Raw genomic sequence first — 23,209 nt, 5'->3', positions numbered from 1 at the left:
GCAATTCATGCAGTTTCACTTTAAGATTTTTTTTTATATTTATTGTTTATCTGTCATTTGTATTTAATTTTAATAGACCTTTTTATTATAATAGATTCTTAATTATTTAATTTTATTATTTTTAACTCTCTTCCTCTTTCTTTCCCTCACTAGAGGTTAGGCCAGTGTAAACAGTTAATGTATCACTCATATAGTTTAGTTTACTTATGTGTATTGTTATGTTGTTTGTGTTTTGTTCATATATGTTCCTGATGATGACATTGATATAGAAGTCAAAATGTCAAGCATTATTTTTCTTAATTATAAATGAAGTAATTGCTTTAACAGGTGTTTTTGTTTCCATAAATTCTACACAATGAATCTCCAAATTTATATTGTAACTAATTATAACATTTTTTTAACACATATTGGTTCTTTGATTTATGATTTTTAATTGATTTTTTTAATACAATAGCAGTATATTGTATTATTAAAAAAATCAGTGGAATGATTGGGATTACTGTTTGGCCGAGTGGTCAGCGTATCTGCTCTCTGCTCAAAAGGATGTGGGTTCGAATCCTGCCGTGAGCATGGATGTTTGTGATTGTTTGTGAAAATACTATTGGTGGTGGTGGACAGTGGATGGTGTTGGTGTAGATGATGCAGTTAGTTGGTGTAGATGATGTAGTTGGTGGATTGAGTGGTGGAGATGGAGAGTTTTAGAGTATGTGCCCTCCCTTGATGAGTTTTGGACTCCTTGGAAGCATCACATAATAATAATAATAATAATATATTTATTTATCTTTTTTTAGCCTAATTTCAAGGATTATAGAAATTAGAACTAAAATAAAAGTATTAAACAGGTCCACAGTCTGTCTGATGTGTGTGTGTGTGGGGGTGTGGTGTGTGTGTGTGTGTGTGTGTGTGTGTGTGTTTAATACTCCAGTGTGATTGCTAAAATGCTGCATACAATCTGTCGCTGCAGATTTGTTAATATATCCAAAGATGTTTATTGTCTCTAATGTCTTACTAAGTAAATGTTTTTAAATTCACAATAATACTAAATTTTTGATAAATCATCTTATAAAAGTACATATCCTTTGTAAGAGTATTGGGATTTGTTATTTTATAAGTTTCCTCTCTGAATATTATTATCGTGATTTTGATATTTTAAATCTTTTCTAGCCTGTCATCCATCCTGTAATTATTGTGCTGGAAGAAGGGATGCAAATCAGTGTCAGTCATGTAAACATGGATTTCTGCTTCAGCATTTGGATTCTTTGGATTCTTTAGGAGCTGGTTATTGTGTAGATTCATGTCCTGTCAATTACTTTTCTACTCCTGGAAATACTTGTGAAGGTAGGATCAGGGAGGAGCTATAAAAACTGATGTACTTTTTTCAGTTATGATTATCATCATGTGATTATTATGCTCTTTGAATGAAGAAAGGAATTACAGTATGCTTAATACTGAGAATTAAAAGGCATCATGCATAGTACAGCAGACTTCCTCAAAAATGATTTTTCACAAATGAGATGTGTATACAACCTTTTTCATTTCTGACATGTTAAATTAGTATTGATGGTAACTGAGATAAACTTATAAAGTTGTAATATATGAATCAAAATTGCAATTACAATCTTGTTGTCTGGAACCAGAGAGAGAGAGAGAGAGAGAGAGAGAGAGAGAGAGAAAATTGTAAACATAGGAAAAATCACTGCAAAACAAAGTGCTAAAATACATATATTGGCTGCACTGACAAACAATAATGTGATTAAAGGTAGGTACTGTTTGGCCACAGATACAAGAACCTCAGCTGGCACAATGCCAAGAAGAGTCAATTCATGTTGAAGGGAAGAAAGAAATAAGGCGATGTATGAATTCGTCACAACACGTGAAATCACATGCTTTATACGTAAAATTTTCGAACTGTTGTACAAGCAAAATAGTTACCACTTTAAAAACTAGAATTTTCATTAAAAAAATCTAATTTTCTGACATATAATAATAAACTCTCATCCCACGAAATGCATTGATATCGGAATGATGCATTGTTTAATGATGGATTCGCCTTCTTCTGTCATGCACAGAAGTGGCGGAGGTCTCACATCTGTGGTCAAACAGTAATACTTAGGAAAAATACTTCACAAAAATGACTGTTCCTATTTAATTGGATATACTTTTATAGGAAACAGGAGATGTGTTTTCAAAACTCGACGTGCTTTTTAAGGAGAGGGGCACAACATCCTTGGATTAGCAGAGATGCACTGGACTGAATCAGGGGAGATGAAAGGTGCAAAAATCATTTGGTCTGGGAAATAGTACAGAACATGAAGCAGACGGAGTTAGATATTTCTCAGCGAAAGAGGAAGAGAAGCATCATTAGGATCACTATCATCATCATCATTCTGATAATGATGATGCTGGTGGGTCCAATGTCTGCTGGTGTCTGATGCTTGTTTCACCATTCTTTGCCATTTCCCTCTGTCCTTTGCCAGATGACTCAAATCCTGCACACTCTTTCCACACCACTCCTTCACATCATTTACCTACTCTCACCTTGACTGTCCTTTTTGTTTATGCTTCCCTCCTGTCGTCTGGAATCATCTTCTTATTTCTCCATAATATCTCACAGCAGTATCTGCATTATTATTGATATTCTGCAATAGACATATCAGGTTCCTGTCCACTCCATAACATTTGAATGCAGCCTATGACACTTTCTGACATATACCGCCAAATGCTTTCTGAAAGTCAACAAAACAGGCATAAACATTTTTTATTTTTATGTAGAGCTTTCTCCACAAATAATCTTAACATTAATATTTAGTGCACAGTATTTCTGTCTTTTCTAAATCCCACTTGCTCATCTTCCAGATTACCATATATTGGTTTCCTTATCCTTTCTGTTAATATCATCATAAGTACTTTTGCTACATGACTCATTAGAACAATTGCTTTGTGGTATTTGCAGTCCATTTTGCTTCCTTTTGTTGTGAATAGGTATTAGTATTGATCTTGTTCATTTTTTTGCACTTTGCTTTCATCCCATGCCATGACATACAACAGTATAGTTTGTCTATGATCACCTTGTCACCATGTTTCAGCCTCTCTCTCTCTCTCTCTAGTGATTACATCTTTTCTGAGGCTTTCATGGTTTCTCTCACCAGAATATGATATACTTAGTGAGATAGAATGTGATAGTATAGTGTCTTCAGGGAAGGTAGAGAGAAAGAAAGAAAGGGGAGTATTACTGATGATAGCTGATGAACTGCAACCAAAGAGAGTAGAAGTTCAACTGTGGGCCAATGAAAACAGCACATTTGAGGCTATCTGGTTTGAGATAGAGGCCAGCAGAACAAAATATTCAGCTGGATGCTTCTATAGACTGGGGGATGGAAAGAATGATGGGGATAGTATGTATCGGCAAATAACTTAATGAATGAAGGGTGGGTAATTAATATGGGGGATTTCAACTATGGTAACATTGATTGGAAAGAGGAGAGGACACATGGGAGGAAGAAAATAGATTTTATGCAGTTAATAAGGGATAATTACCTGAGACAGCATGTAATGGAATATACTAGGGGGTTCGAGAGAGAGTGCTTGATCTAGTAATTGCATCTGAGAATTTGTCTATTGAATATGACTTTATTGCCACCAGTGGGTGAAAGTGATCATATAGTCTTAACCTGGGAGATGGCTAAATGTGTGGAATTTTCCACACTGGAAAATTCCACACATCTAGGTAGAATGACAAGCTTAGGAGGTTGCTTGGATCAGTGCCATGGAATGTGAAACTGCAAGTTGTTGCTAGATGTTGATAGTGCATGGGAAGTGGTAAAGGAATGTTTGAGGGAATTGCATCTGAAACTGCATACCTCAGATCAAGAGACTAAATCAAATGGGAGTTAAATAGATGAATATCATCATTAAGCTGGAGCTACAAAAAAAAAAAAAAAAGAAAAAAAAGAAAACAAAAAAATTATGGAGGGAATTTAAGGAGAAAGTTGACCAGCAGGCACAAGAGCAGTACAAAGCACAGACCACAATAACCAGTGTGATAAGAAAGACAAAAGCAGAGTATGAAAGGAAATTAGCAGTGCAGGCCAAAGAGTATCCCAAAACAGTTCTTTTGATATGCAGAGCAGACCTTGTTGGCCGAGTGGTTAGCTTATCCGCTCTCCAGCCAAAAGGCTTTGGGTTCGAATCCCACTGTGGGCATAGATGTTTGTGATTGTTTGTGAAAATACTAGTGGTTATGAGTGGTAGATGGCGTTGGGGTAATTGTGGTCTGTTGATGGACTGAGTGGTGGAGACAGAGCTGTAGAGAAAAGTGCCCTCCCTCGATGAGCCTTTGGACTCCCTGGAGGTGTCAAATAATAATAATAATAATGATGATATGTTGCAAGTAAAAGGAAGAATGTTTATGGGAGAATGATTTTAATGAATGCTGATGGTAGGAAGGTAACTTAATCTGTCAAAATAATAGAATTACTAGGTGAAACTAGGTGATCATCCAGGTGGAGATATTGCAGTAATGAGAGAGGTAAAATAATACGGGACCTGAGGTAAATGAAATGGAGGTGCATAGCATATTCCAGAACCTTAATGTGAATACAGCTATGGGATTAGATGGTATTATTAATATTATTATTATGAGCAACTCCAAGGAGTCCTTGGACTCATTGAGGGAGGCCGTAAACATCATGCCAAGAACTATTCAGAATTTGCACAGTATCTATCATACTTTGCTTTGAACTCATTCACAGCAATGGCACCCACAACAACAACAGACTCTGGCAGCTTGTTCCACTCATTCACCACTCTTCAAGTAAAAAACCTAGTTCTAAAACTCTTCCTAACTACACTCTTGCTCAGTTTGCAAGAGTATAGTTAGGAAGCTGTTAGGAAGTGTAGTTAGGAAGCTTTCCATGGATGGCCCCTAGTTCTCCCACCACAACACCTGTTCCAAAATATTTCCTCTGAACTATTCTTGTAAAAATCCTTCAGAAATTTGAATATCTCAATCATATCACTCCTTTTCCGCCTATCAACCAGTTTCTGTAACCCACAAATCTTCAACCTGTTCTTATAAGGTTCATTCCATAGACCTGCTATCATCTTGGTCACTCACCTCTGGATCCTCTCTACCTCCTTCTCATCACCAAGAAACCCTGGCATCCAGATATGCACACAGTAGTCAAGATGGGGGTCTTATCAAGGCTTGATAAAGAAGCAAAATCTTGTCTCTGCTCCTCAAAGTATTCTTCAGTAACCAAGTGATCTGATGAGCTGCTTTAGCCACTTTTGTTGTGTGCCCCCTAAACTTTAACTCTCTATCCATTAACACTCCCAAGTCTCTGGCTTCATCAATTTCCTGGCGTATGGTTCTGCCAATGTTGTATACTGCTGATAATCTTTTCACTTCAAAATGCATAACCTTACACTTTGCCACATTGAACTGATATCCATTCTCCTTTGCCCAGTCTACCAATCTATCCAAATCATCTTGCAAAATTTTGACATCATGTATATTCACTATTGCTCTACCCAACTTTGCATAATCGGGAAATAAATGAATTCTGCTGCAGGGTTCTGTTCTTGGACCACTGCTATTTAATTTGTTCATTAATGATATAGGAAAGGATCTGAGAGGAACTGTTCATTTAAGGCCAGTGACTATAATGAACATTGTTCATTATAGTCACAGGCCTTCTTTTGGACTCTACTCCTGAATAAACTACTCTCTGATATCTCTCCATCAACTACCCTCCTATCCATCTCACCAATCTTATATCCATCCCCATGCTGCAGTTTACTGATTAGAACTCCATGTGGTATCCTGTCAAAGGCCTTTGCAAAGTTCAGCAGTGTCACTCTTCTCCAAAACTTTGAATATGACTCCTGATATGCTGATCAGTCAGTAATTTGCAACAGCAGTCTTGGAGCCTCCTTTATGCAATGGAACTATTTTTCCCTATTTCCACCACCTTGGGACTAACCCAGAGCTGAGACTTAGATTAAACAATGTGGTCAAGGGCACTGACAGTTCCTTTGCCGCTTCATGTAAGACTCAAGCTGGTATACCATCCATTCCCACAGATGTATTCATATTAAAGTTCTGTAATATGCTATTCACCTTCATTTCATTCACCTTAGTTCCAGTATAAGCCATTGGTTCTTCCCTCATTCCTGAAATATCACCGCCTTGATGATATACTCTTGCAAAGTGGTCACTTAGTAATTCTACTGTTTCGACTGATTCAGTTACCTTTCTACCATGGCCATTCCTTAAAATCATTCTGCCATATACATTTTTTTTCTTGCAGCATATCGAAAGAACGTTTGGGATTCTCTTTAGCCTGCGTTAATAACTTCCTTTCATAATCTGCTTTTGCTTTTCTTACCACACTAGTTATCCTTCTGGCCTGTGCTTTTATTATTCGTGTGTCTGCAGGTCACCTTTCTCCTTAAATTCCCTCCACAATTGTTTCTTTTTTTGCAGCTTTAGCTTAATGTTGTTATTCATCCATTTATCTCCCACTTAATATACTCTCCTGACTCTAGGTATGCAGTCAGGCCATTATCTCCTTCAAATGCTACTTTGCCACTTCCCATGTACTATCAACATCTAGCCCTTGCAGCATGCCATGGCACTGATCCAAGCAATCTCCTAAGCTTGTCATACTTACCAGCCCTGTAATTCTACACATATCCAGTCTTAACTGAAAATTCCACACATTTAACTACCTCCCAGGTCAAGACCATATCATCACTCTCACCAATTACTGGCAATGTGGTCATATTCGTTATAGGCAAATTCTCAGATGCAGTTATTGGATCGAACACTCTCAAACCCCTATATATTCCATCACATGCTGTCTCAGGTAATTATCCCTTAGTAACCACATAAATTCCCTTTCCTTCCTCCCATGTGTCCTCTCCTCCTTCCAGTCTATGTTCCATAGTTAAAATCCCCCATAATAATTACTTGCCCTCCACTCATTGGGTCTATTTGCTGATGCATACTATCTCCATCATCTTTTCCATCCTCTGGTCTATAGCAGCATCCAACTGTATATTTTGTTCGGCTGGCTTCAATCTCACACCACATATCCTCCAATGTGCTATTTTTACTGTCCTGCAGTCGAACGTCTACTCTCTTTGGCTGCATTATGGAGCCAAATATTTATCAATAACACTCCTCCCCCAATCTTTTCTCTCTATCCTTCCCGAACACACTATACCCTTCACATTCTATTGCACTAACTATATCATCTTCCATTAGTTATGTCTCACTAATGTCAATAACCTTTAGCAGGATGAGCCAACCAAGGCCAAAAATTCCTTCTGCTTGTTCCTAATGTTACTTGCATTAGTGTGCATAAAGTGCAAAAGTCCCCTTGACCCACCCCTATCTTGATGCTCTATACTAACTATCCCATTCTGGTTTGTTACCAGTGGTACTAACTTAGGCATAGCATACACATTCTTACACCCATCTGGTTCACTGATGTCTGCATATCCCCCCCCCCAATCTCTGGTTTCCCTGATTCTGCACATCCACTTTTACTTCATTCAACAACAATTTTTACAGTCTTTGAACACCAAATCCATTTAGTTGCAAACCATCCATTTTGTATAAGTCCTTTTGCCCATCAAACTCACTCCACAAACTCCACACCACTCCTCCTGCATAGCCTACCTTCTCAGCTGTACTCTGTCATACTGTGGCAACAGGCTCACTATCTTAACTCTCTCACTCTTTTCTTTTGCTACTTCCAGTAATTCTTTCAAGTTCTCTCTCATGCTATACCTTTTCCTTTTAAATCATTTGTTTCAGCCACTATAATCATTTCTTTCACCCTATGCTTTTTTGCTCTAATAGCCTCACTTGCATCATTAATTTTCGCACCAGGAAAGCACGATTTTTTCAAACTCTCATCAGTCACACCTTTTAATTGAATCACTGTATAACACTCGCTCCTTAATCTCTCTCTCTCTCTCCTGATCATGCCCTCATTTTTCTTATCTCACACTTCTTTCTTTTTGTTATTAGCTGATCTACTTGGTATATATTTCTGCAATCGTTCCAGCTGCTGCTTTGCCCTATGTATCACTCTGTGCAACTGAGCTGTCTTCCTCATTGCAGCTAACTCTTCATTTTTTATATCAGTCAAACTATTGTCTTATTCAAACTTTTACTCTCACTTTCAGCTGTGTCACATTTAATCTCGCTTTCAATGCTATCTGGCTTTACATCACAATTTTCAATTGTATTCTGACTTTCATCCACTATGTCAATCTTGCGACCTGAGACGTACTTTTGATCTTCGCTTTCTTGACACTTTCCACCACTATTGCTTTAACACTAAACTCCAGCTACTCTCGGCAAAGTATACATTCCGCATGCATTGCATTGTATGAAGTATACCGGCTTAAGTTTTACTTGAAGGTACTAGAGAATTGACAGTACCTTTGACCACATTGTTTAATTTAAGTCTGATCTCTGGGTTATTCGCAAGAGGATGGAAAGAGGGGAAAATAGTTTGGTTGCATAAAGGCGCTCTAAGACTAAGACTAATGTACAAATCACCAACCAATCAGCATATCAGAAGTTGTTTTCAAGGTACCACCTCTACATACACATCTTTCACATTTTACTATGCATACATGTTGCACTCATGGCAGCGAACCATTTTCAAAAAGTGTGAGTCATTAATAGCATTTGATCTTTGTACCACTTAACAAATTGACCTGGTGCATACCACCATTGTGTTCTGTTCAAGGCAAGATTCAAAAATTGAATAACAAAAAAAAGTCAATAATAATTCTACATGACTACCAATCATGGAGACACACTTGGTTATCAAAGATAAGCAATAGTATACTAAAATGCAAGCAGTATTGCCAGTTATTACACAAAAGGTCAAGGTGGGATTTGAAAAATTAAAGATTCCAAGAAATTATATTCTTGGTTTAATCCTTTATCCAAGTGTAAGCAAACAAAGTTTGAACGTGAAGTAACTTCACGACTGGGCAACTCGTATATAGAAGCTAATGACTTCACATCACTTGTCTTAGTATCCCACAGTGCAAAGTACACCATGTTCAAGTCATAGTCACAAGGAACTTCATCTACTCCAGGATATGCTAGAGGATAGAGTTTATCCTTCGGGGAGCAAATCAAGGCTACTAACTTAATATGCGTTTTGAATGTGGTGCGAAGGCCATGTTTTATTAGTACTTCTGACATAGGGAATAGGAATAGTGATGTTTTGTTCTTGTCTGTTAGAGGAGGGAGATCTGTTAATATTCACCTTAGAGAACATAAAAAATATATTTGCTAGCATTATTATGGCAAGTCTGGACTGGCAGACAATGCTTTGGACACTCATTCACACAGGATTAGATGAAAGAAAACTAATGTGCTATTTGGAAGTCATTACAAGTCAGAAAGATTATTTTTAGAGTCAGCCATGGCTATGAAGAATTCTTCTAACCTGAACAAGTTGCATTAATTTGCCCAAAATTTGGGAGACTGTTATCTTAACATCAACTCCTACATAGCCGTAATACTACTTTTATTTTATTTTATTTTTTACAACATTAGAGGGTGCCAAATTAGGACTTGAGATCTTTTGTCCATTACAGTTTGAATGGTTTCACTTACTCATTGTTGCATGTAAACTATAACATATTGCTTCCTGCTCCGAAGATGCTAGTTTGAAATCCAGCGAAATATAAACCAGTTAATAAACATTTCTTTTTATAAAGTAGTTTGTTTGATGTTGTTAATACTGTTAAAATAAGTTATAAATAACGTTCAACACCTAAGCTTGTCTGTTAGGTCATAAATATTTAGAGACCAAGCATTTATTAAGCTACTTCTGTCTTCCAGTAAACATGGTAGTTATCACATACTGGGCATCTGAAGTTATCTACCACTTAGAATTTCAAACATCTATACCATAGTTGAATTGGAGTTCAGTTTTCTGTTTGGTTATATGTTTATTATATTATGTATTTTTATACAGTGTATTTATTATGTTATGCATTTGTTTTATTGACATTTGTTAGTAAAGCATTAAAAAGAATTTTGGCAACAATAGCTACATAAAAAAATACATTTTTTAATAGGTATTATTTCTGGGAAATTCCCATATTACTCCTTTAAGTAAATATTATTTTTATGCCTATTTAGCCTATTTTTGTTTAGGAGTGCCCCTTTTATAATTTCATTAGCTTTTTACTGAAATTTTAGGGTATTTCTGATGTTTATGTAGACAGATATATGAAGAATATATAGGAGGAATAATTTGAACATAACTTAGTAGGATGTTGCTGGCTGTCTTCTTATTCAGCAGTATCCTGGCATATGGCGATATACATTCATCTGCTGTTAAAGGAAGGAAGTATGATTGAAAGGAAGGGAGGGGTTAGAAAATGTGGGGGTAGAGAAATGTGGGAGAATTATTGGTGAGGCAAGGGGTATGTGAACTTTTTGAAAAACCCAGTTTTTTTTATATTATTAAAGGTGGGTAAAGAATACTTTGGAAGGGGTGTGAAAATAGAAATTTCTGGGAAAGTGGAAGGATATATAACTCCTACCCCTGATTTTATCCCATCATATCCTTCCCCTTCCCCAATTAATTTTTTCACTCCCTCCCAAAGTATTCTTTGCCCACTTTTAATAATATAAAAAAACCCATTTTTTTTGTAATTTTCCCACATCTCTCTCTACCCCCCACATTTTCCAAACCACCTTCAATCATACTTCCTTCTTTTAACAGCAGATGAATGTATATCGCCACATGTCGGGATGCCGCTGAATAAGAAGATAGCCAGCAACATCTTACTAAGGTATGTCCAAATTATTGCTCCTATATATTCTTCATATATCTGTCTATATAAAACATCAGTAATGCCCTAAAATTTGAGTAAAAAGCCAATGACATTATAAAAGGGGCACTCCTAAACAAAAATAGGCTAAATAGCCATTAAAATAAATTTTTTTAATAAGTGCAGACATTACTAATATGTAGCTATTATATATATATATATTTGTATTTGTATTCTTTTTTTTCTAGCATGTCATAAAACCTGCAATTCTTGCATAGGCTCTACAGAGACTGACTGTATATCTTGCATTAATCCTTTTGTACTCAAAAATGGTTTCTGTGTTTCTGATTGTGGAAGAGGATTTTTTAAAGACAATGGAAGATGTCATAGTAAGTCACATATATATATTCTTGGTTCATAGTAAATTCTAAGTGAACATCTTAACATTTCAGCTAACATAACATGTTTATTTTATGCAGTTGTTTTCATATCGTATTAGTTATCAAAAATATTACTTCATGAGAAAAATGCATTTGAATCTGATCATAAATCTGGCCTTCTCAGTCAAGTATGAGGTTTAACTGGTGTTCTGGTTGGAGATGACTAGATTTTCTGCATGTGTCAATTCTATATCTTTTACCCCTTCAACTAATTCTCAACTAATTCATATCACTAATCTCTTAAGCTTTTTTTTTTTTTCAAAACTTTACCCCATTGTAGCCAATTAGTGACTCACTTGAGACATCTTTTGCTATATATAAAATTTGTGTTGTTATTACTGTAGACTTTTTTGGATATGTATACAGTTAGTTCTCAATTTATGAAGTATGTGACTTATGACCACTTATACTTATGACGATCATCCCATTAATATGTTCACTGAATAACATCTCACTCCTACAACCCATTGACTAAGGTGTTACCATTGTCTTCAAGGCATATTATATGTGCCTTGAAGGCATATTAAGTGTCTCCATAGTGCAACTGGTTGGAAGAATGATGGTATGTTGCACCTTTCGATTGGAAAAGGCCTAAGTTTGATTCTTGTCATGATGAGAGGAATCTTTATATGGGTTTTTTTCAATTGAAGGTGAGTTAGATGATCTCATATGGAGGTAGCAGGGTTTCTTTTTCCCAGAAACTCAGGTTTCTCATCCTGCATACAGATAAATTGACCTTGAGAAAACACGCAATTTACAGACAAAAAATACTGGTGTTGGTGGACAGTAGATGGTGTTGGTGTAGATGATGATGATGGTAGTCGCAGTTCACTGTAGTTGGTGGATTAAGTGGTGGAGATGGAGAGCTGTAGAGTAGGTGTCCTCCATCAGTGAGTCTCTGGACTGCTTGGAGGTGTCACGTAATAATAATAATAATAAAAAAACCCTCAGAGATGTTATGTTCCTTCCAAAAGTCTCTGAGGTTTTCATGGAGATACATCATGGAGTGAGACAACAGCAGAGTGCATGATCATTGTTTGGAAGAAGCTGTTGAAAATATATGTTCGTGAACTTACAGGATTAGACAAAGACAAAGCCTTACAAATGATTGTGACAAGATAGTGATGCTAGCCAAAAAAGCTAGAGATGGAGGTTGAAAATGAAGATGTAGAGTATTTATTGGAAGTTGTGGAAGAAGGGTCTCAAACAAGCCTTATAGATCTAGAAGCAAAGAAAAAAAAAAGAAGAAAAAATGAAGAGAAAAAAGATAAGGAGAAATGATTGTCATGTGGCTTGGCAAGTGGGAGAATAAAAAAAAAAAGTGAATAAGGAAGGTATGAAAGCATGAGAAACTGGAAATAAGGAGGTATTGTACAGAGATTCAATGAGAAGAGATATATTTTCAAAAGGATGAAAAAATGCTGGAAAGGGTCCAGAGGCAATTGATTAAGGTGGTTTCTGGTCTCTGGAATGTTGAGCATGAAGAAAGGTTGAGAAAATGTAACTTACAGAGTCCAGTGAATAGGAGGAAGAGGGGTGATGTGAAAGAGACGTATAAGTTGGTAAGCAGGTTTATCAAATTAATGCAGAAGAGGTTTTTCATAGAATCTTGGGAGAGGAGGGTGGGGAGAACAAGATGTCCCTGAAGCTGTATAAGGAGGATGTGTGAGGGCAAAGGAGTGAGAAGAAGTGAATGATTGGAATGCATTGTTTGAGAGTGTGATGTCTTAATGTGAATGTATTTAAGTCACAGTATGATGAACTGTGTTTATAATAGGGACTCCCCAAAATGAGTCTTTGACTTCATGGAGGTCTGGGAATGGGAATAATAATAATTAATGAGATAGCGAAAAAAGTATATTTTTCAGGTGTAAAGATCAGGGATGTTAGTGAATCTATTAGTTTGAATAAGGAAGTGAAAGAGTTGATTGTTTTGGCTGGCACAAGTGATTTGAAAGGTGAAAAAATATGCAATGAGAGAAGATATCAAAGATTTATTGAAAGAATTGAAAATGAAGAATAACAAAGTAAAGGTTGTGAGTCTGCTGCTTCAGTATGATAGGGCAAAATTGTGAAGAATGGCCATGATTGCTAATGAGTCAATGAGGACATTATGTAAGAAGAATGGTGTGCAGTTTGTAGATGTATAGACTGATGGAAGAAAAGACACATATGCCTGATGGACTAAATTTGAATTGTTTTGGAGTTAGATATTTGGAGAAAGTGTTGTTTAGTGAGAGATAGGAAGTGAAAGAGGGAGTGCAAAACCAGAGAAACTAGGGATATTAGGGAGGATGCAATCAAGCATGTATCTGGCCAACCATGGGACAAATGAGTGTGAGCACAGAAATTATTATGCAAAGTTGAATGTGAACTCAGTTGTTTCATATTTGAAAGTGTTGGTAATGACATTACCCAAGAGTAACTGTGAGTCCAAGGGGATGTTGAAATGCATGTACACGAATTCCAGAAATATTATTAATAGGGAAGAGGAATTTTTGGCCTAGGTCAGCTTGACGTGGTCAAAATTTTAGGCATCAGTGAGACCTAGTTAACAGAAAATGATTTAGTTACAGGAATATATAATGTAAGAGTATTGTATTTTAAGGGAGAATAGGGGCATAGGACAGGAGGTGGAGTATTGCTGAATGATAGATGAATAACTTCAACAAAAAAATTTAGCAATTAAAGAGGATTTTAGGTCTGGAGTGGAGGGATGGCTAATTTGAAACTATCTGGTGTGAGATAGCATCCAGTAGCATGAAATATATTGTTAGTTGCTGCTATAGGCCAGGGTGTCCACAAGAAAATGTAGATTCCATGCATTGGCAGATTAGCACAATGAATGCAGACTGAGCAATTATTATTATTATTATTATTATTAGGGACTTCCACTATGGGGACATAGATTGAAGGGAAGGTATGGTGAGATGGAAGTGGAATTTATACAGTTGCTAAGCAATAATTATCTGAAACAGCATGCCATAGAAGGGATCAGGAGTTTAAGAGTGCTGAAACTGGTAATAAAATCAGAAGTGCCTCCATAGCACAATTGGAAGAACGACAGTACATTGCGCCCTTTGATTGGAAAAGGCCTGAGTTTGATTCCCGTCATGACGGGAGAAATCTTTATATGGACTTTTTCGATTGAAGGTGAGTTAGTCATCTCATATGGAGGTAGCAGGGTTTTTTTCTCTCGGAAACTCAGGTTTTTCATCACATACAGACAAATCGGCCCTTCAGAACACATGCAATTTACAGACAAAAAATACTTGTTGTGGTGGTGGGCAGTACATGGTGCTGATGTAGTTGATTGGTAGTAGAAGTTCGGTAGTGATGGAGATGGAGAGTTGTACAGTGGGTGTTCTCCCGTGATGAGTCTTAGGACTCCTTGCAGGTATCATGAATAATAATAATAATAAGATATATCCATAACTAAGGAAGACACTCTGCCTCCATTTGGAGAGAGAGCTACTGCAGTCTTGTTCTGGGAAGTTGTGGAATTTTCTGTCAAGAAAGGTTTTATATTGAACTATAAAGCTGGTAATTATGACAAACTTCAAAAAGGCATCTTGGAGCAGTGTCATGGTTTGAGAAGCTACAAGAAAAGAAACTAATGCATGGGAAGTGGTTGGAGATTGTTTAAGTATTAGCTTGCAAACCCATGGTCAGGAAGATAAACCAAGTGGGAGTTAAGTGGATGAAAAAATAAGGGGAAAAGAAAACTTTGTAAAAGTAATATAAAGAAAAGGTGATCAGCATACTCATTAGCAGTACAAAATGTAAGCAAGAAGGGTGACTAGGATGGTAAGAAAGGTAAAATCGGATTATGAGAGAAAAATTAACTAAGCAGGCTGAACTAAATCCAAAAGAGTTTTTTCACTATACAGAAAGTAACAGAAAAGTAACTATGGAAGGATGACTTTAATCAATGCTGATGGTAGGAAGCTACAGAGGCAAAAAAAAAAAAATAATAAAAATCAAGTTGCTGAGTGAACACTTTGCCAAGGTATATTATTATTATTATGCAACACCTACAAGGAGGCCAAAGACTCATTGAGGGGAGGACACCTGCTCTACAACTCTCTGTCTTCACCAACTACAATGAATGCAACTACCATCCAGGTGGAAATGTTGCTGATATGACAGAGACTCATGTCAGAATTGAGGTAGACGAACAGGAGATGTTCAGCATATTGAAAAATATCAGTGTGAATGTGGCAGTAGGACTGGATAACCAATGAGCCTGTGTACTATGTGAATATGCAGGAGAATTGGCAGTTCCAGTGATGAAATTGTTCAATCTAGGTCTCAGCTCTGGCAAGGTTTCAAAAGAGTGGCGAGAGAGTAAGATAGTTCTATTGCATAAAGGTGGCTCCAAAATAAAATTTTGGAGCCACCTTTGGAGTCAAAAGTCCATAATGGTAGAACAGATGTTATTTCTTGGGTATGCAATTCTAATGTTGACTGTACTATTTGGTCACAATAGGTAGGACAGCTTACAGCTGCACAGCACCCACTGATCTTTGGGATTGCAGATAAGGGATGCCAATTTTTATATGGTCCATAAGTGATTACCAAGTTGTATATATTTTTTAGGATTTTTGTTAGTTTTTCAGAAGTGCCTTGGATATATGGGATGGTGATTGATTTCTCATTTGATTATGTGCAACCAGGGCCGCTGAGAGAAATTTTTGGGCCCCACTTAAAAAAAAAAAGTGCATCACTTTTGTTTAATAAAAAAAGTCATATAAAACATTAAACATTTATTTATTTTAAAAAATTGTACAATAAATTCAAAATTTGATACATTACATTACATACCATACAAAATACAAACATTAAATAAAAAGAGAATTTTTAAATTTTTATTGCCTCATCTGCCTCATCCACTTCATCACTTTATGGTTAGTGAAATCTTTAATCACCTTGTCATAATCAATTTTCATTGCCATGTCATGTTCTGTTGATAGCAAAGCTAAGCCATTCAATCTTTCCTGGAGCATTGATGGTAAAATGGGGAAAAAACATATTTCGGGAAAAACATCGTAAAGTCGAAATTTATAAATGGTATTTAATAAATCTAGTCCTGGTATAACATCTTTAAACATGGTATTATAAATCTTTTTTATGTGACACTCACGGCTAGCTAAGAGCTTAGCTGTCTGTCTAAAACAAAACACAGTATCATTCTCAATATGCCATTATCCTTTATCATTGTTGTATTATTACGAGAATTAAAACCATACATTATAAACACAGTTATGTGACACATTGGGGCCTGACGGTTGGGCCCTTTTTGATGCCAGGCCCTTGACAAAAGTCTCAGATGTCCCCCCCCTCTCGGTGGTCCTGTGTGCAACTTATCCAAAGCATGATCAGTTAGACCTGACTGACTATAGTTGTGGTGGCAGATGCATTTGTTGTATCCTTCAAGGCAGATACTGACAGATCTAGTTTTTTCCATAATATGACAAGTTTCAAGAACAAGAAGCCTTCTACATATCTGGAACAGAGAGGGGAGGGTGTTGATTTTTAGAAGAGTGGATGAGAGCAGCCAGCTTCATACAAGATTTGAAAGCAGCAGATATAATGTTTTTTCAAAGTTCTAGCTATTTTTTACCACAGGAATTCTCACAGGTATCCTAAGGATCTGTTTGGTGCATATGGATCACACTTCAAGAACAGGTTCCAGAAGAAACTATAAATACTACATCAATCCATATTGTCCTCAAATGTTGGAAAATCCTTTCATTTCTTTTCTTCAATAGTATTTGTATATTGGAATTGACATTTTGCACCTGAAAGCTGTTATGCTTTGATTTTTTATAACTTTTACACATATTTTTCACTTCTATATGATATTATTATTTTCTTGACCTCCATGCAGTCATGAGACTCATCATGGGAGGTCATACTAGTCAGTACTAAGTCTATTGTACCACTCCTTTAATTCATCTACTGTTTGTACTTTTACCATAGGCAATGCATTCCATGTTCCTGCTACTCTTCATGCAAAAAATTTGCTTCTTATCCTTTTACTCAATACTTTGATAAAACTTCCATGGATGACTCCTGGTCCTTGTTCCTTTCTTGCTTTATACATATGAAAAATCTGCTCAACATTAATCCAATAATAACTCTTCAACAGCTTAAATATCTCAATCATATCCCTTCTTCCTTTGTCTTCTATTCTCCAAACTATAGTCTATATGCCTTCAGTATATCCTCATAATCAATATTGTACAGTCCTGATATCATTTTATATCTGTAATCATATGATGATTCCCATGCTTCCTCCATTTTCCCAGTATAACTCCACCAAGTGAGTATGTAGCATCCTGTCTGTGAATCCCAAATTCAAAACCTTACATTTCAGTGTATTAAATTGACATCCCCATTCTTTTGCCCAGTATTCCAGCTTATTCAAATTTTTAAAAAATAAAAAAAAATAAAAAAAAAATAACTGCACTGTTACTAATAACTTTCCCAAACTTCACATAATCTGCAAACAACTGAATATCTCCCCGAAGTCCCATGACAGTGTCATTGACATAAAGATTGAACAGTAATGGTCCCAGTACTGAATCCTGTGGGACTCCACTTGTAACCTTCTTACTGCCTGATAATGTTCCCCTGTATGCAGCTCTCTGATATCAGTCAGAAAGCTGGTTACCAATTTAATCCACTAACCAAATATCCAAGCCGATATGTTGCTTTTTTAAAAACTAAACCAACTTGTCATGTGACATCACAAGCCTTTGCAAAATCAAAGAAAATTACAGTATGTGCCTTACCCTTATCCACTGCTCTTGTTAATGTATTGTAGAAGGTAATTGTATTACTGGAAAAAAGAGCCCCTTAACACATTCATGCTGGCCTGCATAAATAATATTGCCCTCATCTGCCCAGTTTGAGTTCCTTCCAATATCTCCAAAATCTTCACAACTACAGAAGAAATACAAACAAGCCTATAGTGTGTTACCTCCATTCTACCATTACCGTTATGCAATAAAGGTAATGGTAGAATGGCACTATCTTACCCTCTTTCCACTCTCTAGGAAAACCTGTGCCATGGCAAGACTTTCATTAAGCAGCCAAGTTAATGGCACAGTGAGTCCTATAGTACCTTTCCTTAAACCATGTAGTGAAATTCCATCCAGTCTTCTGCCTTACTGACATTTAACATACTCGGTATTTGGAATACATTCTCTTCATTCGATTCTAACACTTCATCACTCCTTATCCCTTTAGCAATAGTATGCCTCTAGCAATAAAGCCTGCTGTACAATTCTTTAATAAAGCATCATTTAATAGCTCAACTGTGTCATCTGCATTAATGATGTAGTGACAGGGATAGAATGTGATGGATTTAGTATTTTTTTTAGTATGGAGGACAAGAGAAATAAAAGAAAAATTAGCATATGAGAGGAGACTGGTACTGCAATTCAAAGATAATCCCAAGGAGTTTTTTCACTTTGTGGTGAGTAGGAGGAAAAATGATAGTGTATGGAGATGGGAATCGGGTGAAAAAAAAGCAGATGACATAGTTGAACTATTTAATGATCACTTTATTAGAGTATTTCATGTTGGTATGACAGGCTATATTCCTAGAAGGATAATGTGTTCTGAATACTGAGTATGTTGTATGTTAATAAGGCAGAGGGGAGGCCTAGATGGAATTTTACCACATCTTTTATGGGAATGTGCTATGGAGCTGACTGTGTCATTAGCTTGGCTGTTTAATGAATGCCTTGCATTGGGACAGGTTCCTAGGGAGTGGAAGGAAGGTAAGATAGTACCATTGCATAAGGGCAGAAGTAGAATTGATGTATTAAACTATAGATATACAGAATTGGGTAGATGAGGGCAATATTATTTATGCAGGCTAACATGGATTTGTTAAAGAGTGCTCTTGTTTTAGTAACCTTTAACCTGGTAACCTTTTATGATAGAGTAACAAGAGCAGTGGTTGAGAATAAGGCATACATTAGATTTTCAAAGGCATTTGACAGGGTGCCACATGACAAGTAGATTTTTAAGTTGAAACATATGGGTTTGGATATCATGTTAGTGGATTGGAATAGTGATTAGCTCTCTGTTCGATATCAGAGAGTTGTATACAGTATTAGGAAGTAGGAAAGTTTCAAGTGGAGTTCCACAGGGTTCAGTACTGGGACCATTGCTGTTCAATCTTTATGTGAATTATATTGTCGCAGGACTACTAGGAGATGTTCCGTTGTTTGTAGATGATGCGAACTTGGGAGAGTTATTAGTAACAGTGTTGATGTTAGGTGGACAAACGAATGGTGATGTCAGTTTAATGCAGCTAAATGTAAGGTTTTAAAATTTGGGATCTACAAATGGGATACTTCATAGTCACTTGGTGGAGATCTACCAGAAGAAGTGGAGAGAGCAAGGGATTTCAGGGTGATTGTGGATAGACTTGAAGTTCTGAGGACATATTGCAAAGGCTGTGAAGGCATCTGAGAGAATTGCTGCAATGTTGAGGAGGACGTTAGCCTTGTATAAGAGATAAAAGTGTGGTGCTCCCCTTGTATAAAGCTTTGATCAGATCAGATCAGATCAGATCTGGATTTCTGTGCTCTGAGCTGGTCACCGGGATTTGAAGAGGATAATGTAACCTTTGAGAGGGAGCAGAGATGAATAACAAAAATGATATCAGGACTGTACAATGTTGATTATGAGTGGAGATCTACCAGAAGAAGTGGAGAATGCAAGGGATTTCAGGGTGATCGTGGATAGACTTGAAGTTCAAAAGACATATTGCAAAGGCTATGAAGACATCTGAGACAATTGCTACAATGTTGAGGGGGACTTTGGCCTTGTATAAGAGATAAGTGCGGTGCTCCCCCCCCCCCCTTGTATAAAGCTTTGATCATATCAGATCAGATCTGGATTTTTGTGCTCTGAGCTGATCACTGGGATTTGAAGAGGATAATGTAACCTTGGAGAGGGAGCAGAGATGAATAACAAAAATGATATCAGGACTGTACAATGTTAATTATGAGGACAGACTAAGGACATGCAGACTACAGAGTTTGGTGGATAGAAGACAAATGGAGGATATAATCAAGACATTTAAGCAATTGAAGCTTTATTGTCATATTACCAGTGAGGAGATTTTTCATATGGTAGAACGAGGAGAAGGAGCAAGGACAGGAGCCATCCCTGGAAGTTATAAAAGGAAGTGGTGAGTAAAAGGGCAGAAGTAAGTTTTTTTGCATGGAGAGTGATAAAAGCATGGAATGCATTGCCTGAGAGGATGGTGAACATGCAGACAGTAGATGATTTTAAGGAGTAGTATGATAGATTTTGTGTTGACCTCTCACGATGTATTGTGACTCCATGGAGGTTAGGAAAATAATAATAATAATAATAATAAAATCAGATTATGAGAAGAAATTAGCTGAGCAGGTGAAACAAAATCCCAAAGAGTTTTTCTTTATGTGGCAAGTAGGAGGAAGAATTGACTATGGAAGGATAACGTTAATGAGTGCAGATAGTAGAGAGGTAACAGAAATAGAAGAAATTGTTAAGCTACTGACTGACAACTTTGCAACTTTTATATCATCCAAGTGAAGATATTGTTATGGTGAAAAAGACTGAGGTTAGAATAGAGTACATGAATTGGAGGTACTTAGGATATTGCAGAATCTGAGTGCAAATATCACTGTGGTATATCAGCTCATGTTTTAAGAAACTCTGCAAGGGAACTATCAATGCCTTTGACTAGGCTGTTTAATTTAAGCCTAGTCTCTGCAAAGTCCCAAGAGAGTGGAATGAGGGCAAAATAAATTCTTTGCTTAAAAGTACCATAAAAGTTGTTCAAAAAGAGAATTTAGGAATGCATGGATAATAATATGATATTGTGACATATTATTAGATATAATAATATAATAATAGAGACATCTGAGCTGGATAAAGGGAATCAGTACACAATGATATTGCTGATTTTGCAGTGGCATTTGACAGGATAACTCGGTTATGTAAACTCTAACAAATGGGCATGGATATGAAACTGGTGATATGGATAAAAGAGTGTGGATAAAAGGGTGATTGACAGATATCTGAAAGTAGTATATGGAGGAGCAGAATCTAATAGAAGGCAGGTGAATAGTGATGTGCTGCAGGGCTATTTGCTTGGCCCACTGCTGTTTAATTTGTACATAAATGATATAAAAATGATCTGAAGAGTAATAGTTAATCAAGATGATGTAGACAGCTTGCAGGATGATTTAAATAGGCTGACAGTATGGGAAAAACATAACACATGTCAATTTAATATGGAAAAGTGTAAATTCATGTATTTTGGGATACAAAGATTACAAGCTGTGTACTATATTGTGTACTACATAGGTGTACTCCATGAAATTGATGAAGCCAGGAATTTGGGAGTAGTAGTAAATAGAGAGTTTAAAATTTAGAGGGCATATTGCTCAAGTAGCCAGTGTAGCTCACAAGATTACTTGGTTATTGAAGAATACACTGACAAATGAACATAAACTGAATACATGAGTAGCTGGATTATTTGTGTTGGTTAGGGAGTCTTTCAATTGATACCATCATATTTGACGTCATGTACAGTTTAGCAGCAAGCCCCAAACCTTTTACATTCAAGCCTATGAATGTAGAATGTTTGGGGTCCGAAGTTGTTACTTGCATTACATGTTAGAAGAAAGTTGGGGACAGAAAACCAAAATCCAAACATGCTAAAACAAAAAGTATATATATACTGTTTGTTTCTTACTGATACTAAAACAGCAGGTACTGAAATAGATTCTAGTACATACACTGATTAGATACTCTTTGTGAAAATTATTAGATTGTAATAGTTGGAGTCTTATTTTTTTCTGGAATCAAAAGTCAATGAAAACTTGTGTTTAACATTCCTTTAAATCTACTTTCAATAGATTAGGGTTCATTACATGATATTTCACTGTTTTTTTTTTTTTTTTTTTTCTTAAAGGCTGCCATCCATCTTGCTCAGCTTGTAGTGGTTTTGGAAGCGATAAATGTATTTCATGCTCAACTGGCACTGCATTTCACCTTGGACATTGCAAAGTACAATGCAACATGGGAAGCTATTTAAACCTGGATGGAATTTGCAAATGTAAGTAAAATAATTGATGTTGTAAAAATAACCATACGTGAACTAATATTATATACTAATTGCTTGTATTCTAAATACAAGCAAATAGAACATCATAACTACTATTATTTCTTATTCTGTAATTATAACATTAGTGCATAATCAAGTGTCATAAGGATCACCATGCACAATTTTTCTTTTTCCAAATGCTGGATTCCTGGATTCCTCTTCAGTAGTTGTTATGTATAATTTTGTATGTAGTCTGCAAAGCATAGAAAAGTGTCAATGAAAGATAGATCTGAACTAAAGTTTGCAGTTATTCCATTAGTTTAGGATGACACAATTGGCTAATTATCATGTGTTATTCTCAGTGCTTTTTTTCTAGGAAAAAAGGTGCCAGAACTCACATCTTGTGAAGCTTTTTATTAAAGAAAACAATATTCAAATCTTAATTTAAATGAAATATAACGCAGCTTTTGCTGTCACAGAGTCACATGCGCTAGTGGGCCAAGTACTGCAGACGTGTTTTGAAGAGCTCCTGATTCAGATAAGTTTTTACTAGGAATAATTAAGTATATATGTGTAATTGTTTGAGTAAGAGTGGCTGTAAACGTTGTACGCTACCGGTATTATTAGTGTGGGTTTTTTTTCCTTGTCTAAACTAAATTATGAAATCGTTATTATTAGACCTAGTAACCGGCAGAGAGAAAAAAAAAAAAAATGGCGGCGGCATTGTCATTCCATGATTTGAATATAGATTTCAGTCGTTTCGTTAAGTGTGAGGTCTGTTATATGTATTCCTTCGATTACATAAATGATTTGTGGATGTTTA

General features: G+C 36.3%; 1 protein-coding gene across 3 annotated transcripts in view; it reads left to right on the top strand.

Annotated features, from left to right (window-relative positions):
• LOC150099333 (extracellular matrix organizing protein FRAS1-like) overlaps nt 1-23,209 on the top strand; it is a 1,385,483-nt gene that overhangs the window by 326,681 nt on the left and 1,035,593 nt on the right. For all 3 annotated transcript variants that reach the window (XM_090403569.1, XM_090403568.1, XM_090403570.1), the window contains exons 18-20: nt 1,165-1,338; nt 11,073-11,213; nt 22,255-22,398. In XM_090403569.1, coding sequence (XP_090259695.1) covers nt 1,165-1,338; nt 11,073-11,213; nt 22,255-22,398 — 459 coding nt within the window. The remainder of the gene's footprint in view (nt 1-1,164; nt 1,339-11,072; nt 11,214-22,254; nt 22,399-23,209) is intronic.

Source organism: Typopeltis vanoorti, chromosome 14 (assembly GCF_054136105.1).
Source record: "Typopeltis vanoorti isolate ZY-2024b chromosome 14, IOZ_Tvanoo_1.0, whole genome shotgun sequence".
Lineage (NCBI taxonomy): Eukaryota > Metazoa > Arthropoda > Arachnida > Uropygi > Thelyphonidae > Typopeltis > Typopeltis vanoorti.
This window is presented reverse-complemented; position numbering and strand designations above follow the sequence as displayed.